This window comes from Schistocerca americana, chromosome 1 (genome assembly GCF_021461395.2).
Source record: "Schistocerca americana isolate TAMUIC-IGC-003095 chromosome 1, iqSchAmer2.1, whole genome shotgun sequence".
NCBI lineage: Eukaryota > Metazoa > Arthropoda > Insecta > Orthoptera > Acrididae > Schistocerca > Schistocerca americana.
Window position 1 is genome coordinate 873,333,203 of NC_060119.1, and position 6,256 is coordinate 873,339,458.

At 46.4% G+C, this 6,256-nt stretch overlaps 1 protein-coding gene across 1 annotated transcript in view; it reads right to left on the reverse strand.

Annotated features, from left to right (window-relative positions):
* LOC124547172 (beta-glucuronidase-like) overlaps nt 1-5,361 on the reverse strand; it is a 94,126-nt gene extending 88,765 nt beyond the window's left edge. Inside the window, exon 1 of the mRNA XM_047125090.1 lies at nt 5,164-5,361. Within this exon, the coding sequence (XP_046981046.1) occupies nt 5,164-5,361 (198 nt within the window). The remainder of the gene's footprint in view (nt 1-5,163) is intronic.
* Between the last annotated feature and the right edge of the window lie 895 nt (nt 5,362-6,256).

A 6,256-nucleotide genomic window follows, 5' to 3' on the forward strand; every position in this document is an offset into this window, starting at 1 on the left:
TTGCTTGATGCTATTCACGTAGTTGTTGGAAGAAAAGTGAGGACATTCAACAGAGTGCTTGAAAGAGCTATTGTAGAGCTATCAGAATTAAAATGTTCTCAAAATATGTTTTCTAAAACCGTGCCTTCCTCCACACGCGTGACCCGGACACACTACGACAGCACCGGCAATTCCAGCGGCACATCCGAAACTTGGTCGTGGCTAAGAAACGCCAGGACTGGCGACAGACATGCACCCGTTTATTGCTACCCTAACTATAAACTCGTCCAAGTTCTGGTCAGCCTTCCGTCGCCTTACCAGAACTAAACCCCCCCCCCCCCCTACTATCCTCTTCTCCATGATGATCACCCCTTCCCTGACACCCTCAGTAAGGCCAATTACTTTGCCTACTACCTCTTCGATGTCTTTTCCATCCCCGACGATCCCCAGTCCGATTACTCCCTCTTCCCGGATGTCCGCGATCGAACTAACACCTCTGTCCCTCCCCTCGCACCTGATTTCCAGTACTTGGACAACATTGCACACACGGAACTCAATGCCCCTATCACTACACAGGATCTCATTGCTGCACTCCGCACAAAACGCAACACCGCTCCTGGTCACGATCGTGTCACCTATCGCCACCTTCGTGAAGCTCCTGTCTCTTTCCTCTCCACCCTGGCCAGGCTCTACAATATAGCCCTGTCCACCAGCTACTACCCCGACCTGTGGAAAACCTCCCATATCCTGATGTTCCTTAAACCTGGTAAACCGCCGTCCGCCGTCTCCTCCTACCGTCCCATCAACCTTACATCGGTCTTCAGCAAGGTCCTGGAATCTATCCTCACCCGACGCATCCACCAGCATCTCGACCAGCACCACCTCCTTCCCGTTACCCAGTGTGGCTTTTGGCCATCTTTCTCTTCCGATGACCTTCTCCTTCACCTCACTCATTTCCTTTCCGAACAGCTTAATTCCCGTTGCTCCGCAATCTTCCTCTCCCTGGATCTCGAACGTGCCTATGACCACGTATGGCATTCCGGCCTCCTCTTCAAGCTCCAAACCTTCGCCCTTCCCATTAACTACGTCCGTCTGATCGACTCCTTTCTCTCCCACCGTCCTTCCTACATCACCATCCATAACACGGATTCCTACACCTTTTTTCCCTCCGCCGGTGTGCCCCAAGGCTCCGTCCTCTCCCCACTTCTGTATACGGTGGACATGCCGCCGCCGTCACCCCCCGTCACCTTCTCCAGTTTGCCGAGGACACCGCCTTCCTTGCCCTCCCCCCCACCCTGCAGCGTTCCCAACACCTTCTCCAATCCCATCTTGGCGCAACCAGTGGTTGCTCAAGGTCAATCCCTCCAAAACCCAGGCGATCATTGTAGGCAAAACCACCTCCTCGATTTCTATCTAACCATCTATGGCCGTCCTATCGCCCTCACCCCCACCCTTAAGTACCTTGGCGTCACCCTCGACCGTCGCCTCTCCTGGACCCCCCATCTCCGGACAATCCAAGCCAAGGCACGCTCCCGACTCCATCTCCTCAAGCTCCTTTCCGGCCGTACGTGGGGTCTGGACCCCTCCACCATACTCCACACCTATAAATCCCTCATCTGCTCTATCCTCTGTTACGCCCATCCGGCCTGGATCTCCACCCCCCCCTTCCTTTTATAAATCCCTTCAGATCCTTGAACGCCATGCTCTCCGCCTCGAATATCGCATCCGTCTCCCCTCCCCTCACGGATCCCCACCTCCTCCTTTTACTCGAACGGATACAGATCCTCTACACCTCCGGTAAACTCGATCCTCCTCACCCGCTTGTCTCACCCATCCTCTCTCACCCCGCCCACTGCCGTGCCTGTATTCCCACGTCCCACCCAGTCTCCATTTCTCCACCATCTTTACCCTCTCCCAAGGTGGCTTCCGCCAGCTCCCCCTCCCTGATGATGCCCTCCTCCCCTCCATCTACCCCTCCTATCAACTTTGATCCTCCCCTTCCACTTCCTGTGTTTTCTCCTTTGGGCACCCTCCCTCCCTTCTCTCCTCCTTCCCTCCCTCCTCCCTTTCTTCCCACTCCTCCCCCAGGCTTCCCCTACCCCCATCCCTCAACTCCCCCTCCCATCTCCTCTGCCATTGGCATCTTTGCACTCCCATCTCCCTCCCCCTCACCCTTCTCCCCCTCTTGACAGGTCCCCGGACTCGCACACGCTACGTGAACATTCGCGCGGCGGAGATCATCGCCATCCGTTTCTCGTGTGTGCCGTCGTTTTGTGTTTAGTGTTCACCATCACACTCCATCGTTCACATGTGCCATCGACATCATCAGTGTTAGTGCGTCGTGTCAACAGTTTGTAGTGTGGATTATCGTCGAGTGTGAACGGCTCCGTGGTTTTGTATTTATGTGTCTACTGTTTTATTACCCGCCATTATGTAAATTCTGTGTATTCCTTCTGTATTTTTTATCATTGTCTATTCTACGGCTGAAGAGCAGCGTAGAATGCTTCTGCCAGCCTGCCTGTTGTACAGGTTTTAAAATCACAATAAAGAAAAAAAATGTTTTCTAAAGTGAATCTCCCTATTTCCCGGATTTTGAACAAGTGACAAACATGTATTAACGAATCGGTTAAGTGATTTACCCCTTCTATACTCCGATGACCAAATTAATCGTTAATTATAAGTATAGGAAAACTGTAGGCAACAATTTTCCAGGCGCTGTGCTGGAACATTGCGCCCTGAACGAATGCGTTATTTTTGTATACTACCTACTGCGACAAGGGCTCGTTTCTCTTCCTTATGCGCTAACATACGTCAAATGCTTGTCTTCGCAGCAATCTTACTCGGAATTGTTTTCATATGACAAGGCTCATAATTTTACTTCCTTACTAATCCAGTCGTCTGTGAAATTTATTTCACTATCTTGTTATTGTTCCCCATTGATTTACTCACCTTAGTAACTCTCTATTCCTACCAATTTAGAAGCGGAAAGAAACACGAATGAGAAAACTGCAGAATGCATCGGGCAGTTGAACACAGGTTCTCCGCTTTCAAGCCATATGGCCTAGTCGCATCACCAGTGGCGCTTCCGAAAAGTAGCCTTCATGTTATGGGCACATTAGCGGCAGTCGTAAACGTTTCTTTCCTCGGTTTTTAGGAAAACATGCATTTGCAGGACCCCATATACAGCCTATGACGACGATGAATGCTCAGTTTGCAATTACCTATTGATCCCCTGAATTTTGTGTCGATAGCGCGTCGTGAACTCGTTTTCTTAAAATCGAACGCTTGTTGAGCCAAAATATATTCATTTCAATTTGTACACAGGAGACTTGAGAAATATGAGCCGAATCGGTTGGCCGTCTCTGGGAAGTTCCCTTGTGGTCCCTAATATTTCTACATCATATCCGTAAACCCATGTTTCATCACCTGTTATGACACGTTTCGTAAGTTCTGCATCGCTGTTGACTTCATCTAGCGATCCCTCAGCAACTTGCATTCGGCGGTGTTTTTGTTAGAAATTTAACAATTTTGGAACAACTTTGCTGTCACATGTTTCGTAACCAATTTTTTTTTTTTTTAAATACAGTGCCTGAGCACTGTTTGTGATTCGGCGATCGTTCACTATTGTTTCATTCACTTTCTCCATCGGTTGCTGATGTCCTGGAGCAATCAGGGCGATCATCATCTTCAACGTCTTCAAGGCCGGCTTCGAAATGCTTATACCACTCGTAAACCTTTTGTTTTAGTCATAGCAGACTCAGTGAAAGTAATGTTTACCATTTCTATAACTTTGCTATACTTTATTCCGTTATTACAGCAAAATTTAGTATAGATTCTATGATCCATTTTTAGAGAAAATAAATATAATTACCTGACAGAGTCGAGATGCCGATCTGTGAACTTTACTGTTTAAGATTTTGTGACAATTCGTTATTTGGCCAACATAGCAATACAGAGAACATGTTTACTAGTTTCAGCCGCTTAAAAGGTCCTCATCAGATCCGAAAACTGTTACAAGATTTCAAGTCAGAAATACTGCGAACCAAAATATTGACCAGAAATAATTACGCAAAAGCTATGAAGAGTTCATCGCAGAATACAAACACGGTGTGTGTAAATCGAGGGAACAAGTAAGATGTTTTGTCATCCTTGTGTTAACATCCGTAACGAAATGTCTCTGTAAAACAAAATAAATTTACATGGATAAGATCGAAAGCAAATGGCATGAAACTACTTGCAACAAATTTATAGCGAGGAACGTACCTTACAGTCATATTTACAACATACGTATGTGAACCAGTGCACGAGAATCGTTGTCGTATATACAGCCGTCGTCAAAGTTAACTGGATCAAAACAGTAAACAGACTGACTGACACTTTGTACATGGGCTCACAGGTTTCTCTGATGACATACGATAAGGATGCTTATACACTGTTTCACATTCGTATGTCGCAAATACGAGCGTAGGGCACGTTCTGCACGTAGTTTCGTACCAATGGCTTTGGATCTTACCCATGTAAATTTATTTTGTTTTACAGTGACACTTCTTTATGGATGTTGACTCTGTAATGACAAAGTTTCTTACTTATTCTCTGGATTTAAGCACCGCATGTTTGTATCTTTGTGTGTGTGGTTCACAGTTTTTGCATAATTATTTCTGGTCAGAGCTGCTCTACTCCAAAATATTTCTGACTTACCTGTGTAAGTTTCCAGGTACTAAGATGACCATTTAAGCGGTTGAAACTAGTAATCTATGTTCTTTATATTGCAATCTTGGCCAAAGCAGCGTTTTCTATAAAATGTGCAACGGTCAAAATAAATAATCGCCCAAAACTAAAAAGCATTTGCGGTCTTTGATACAGCTTACAACAGACTAAATATCCGATAGTAGATACTTTTAAACGTGTTACCAACACAACGAGGAAATCTCATAAATTGGACTAAAACAACATGCGAAATTACAGGATTCCCGTTGCTTTCGGAACACATCTCGTAGAATTTAATTCGTTAGTTTTTCGTCCGGTATGTGCTGCATATGGACAGAATGGGGAAAGCAATACTTCCAAGAGGTATCGATCCGGTTTTGAAACTGCACATGTAGACACGTGGAAACTTATTCGGCAGTATTCTCACGCGTTTCGGTACAAAGCACAACTAGGCAGTCGAGTTGAGAAGTTACTCACGGAGCGCAGGTCGTGCTCGTACCAGCGCTCCCAGTAGCCCTGCAGGTTGTCGGAGAGGCGGAAGTCCCAGACGCCGTCGAGGGAGCGCACCTCGCGGGACTCTGACTCCCTGGGGTAGAGCATGCCTCCCAGAGACACCTCGCCGCGGGTCGCCGACAGCACTACGGCCACCACCAGCATCGCCGTCACCACGGACATGCTGCCTGCAACGGAACGAGTTCACTGGGATCTCACTAGCACGCAAGCGACCGCATACATAGTGATCATCTGGTAGATAGGAACCACCCAACAGCGCTGGAACAGTCTCTATCAAACACTTACAATAGAGGAGCACTTCCGCATGCAAAAAACAATAAAGTAAGTTTTACACGATTACACAATACTATGCAATAAGACACTGTTTCCAACAATTAATGAATTTTACAACGACACTTCTGAAAGCATAGTGTATGAAACATTCTCAGTGATCCAAAGACAGTTGTTTCTCAACTCATCCCCCGCGCGCACGCACACGCACACGCACACGCAGGCGTAATTTTTCTCAAATATCGTTTTCGTAAATTAAAACCTGTTGTTGTTTTTGTGGTCTTCAGTCCTGAGACTGATTTGATGCAGCTCTCCATGCTACTCTATCCTGTGCAAGCTCCATCTCCCAGTACTTACTGCAACCTACATCCTTCTGAATCTGCTTAGTGTATTCATCTCTTGGTCTCCCTCTACGATTTATACTTTCCACGCTGCCCTCCAATGCTAAATTTGTGATCCCCTGATGCCTCAGAACATGTCCTACCAACCGGTCCCTTCTTCTTGTCAAGTTGTGGCACAAACTCCTCTTCTCCCCAATTCTATTCAATACCCCCTCATTAATTATGTGATCTACCCATCTATTCTTCAGAATTCTTCTGTAGCACCACATTTCGAAAGCTTCTATTCTCTTATTGTCCAAACTAGTTATCGTCCATGTTTCACTTCCATACATGGCTACACTCCATACAAATACTTTCAGAAACGACTTCGTGACACTAAAATCTATACTCGATGTTAACGAATTTCTCTTCTTCAGAAACGCTTTCCTTGCATTTCCAGTCTATAT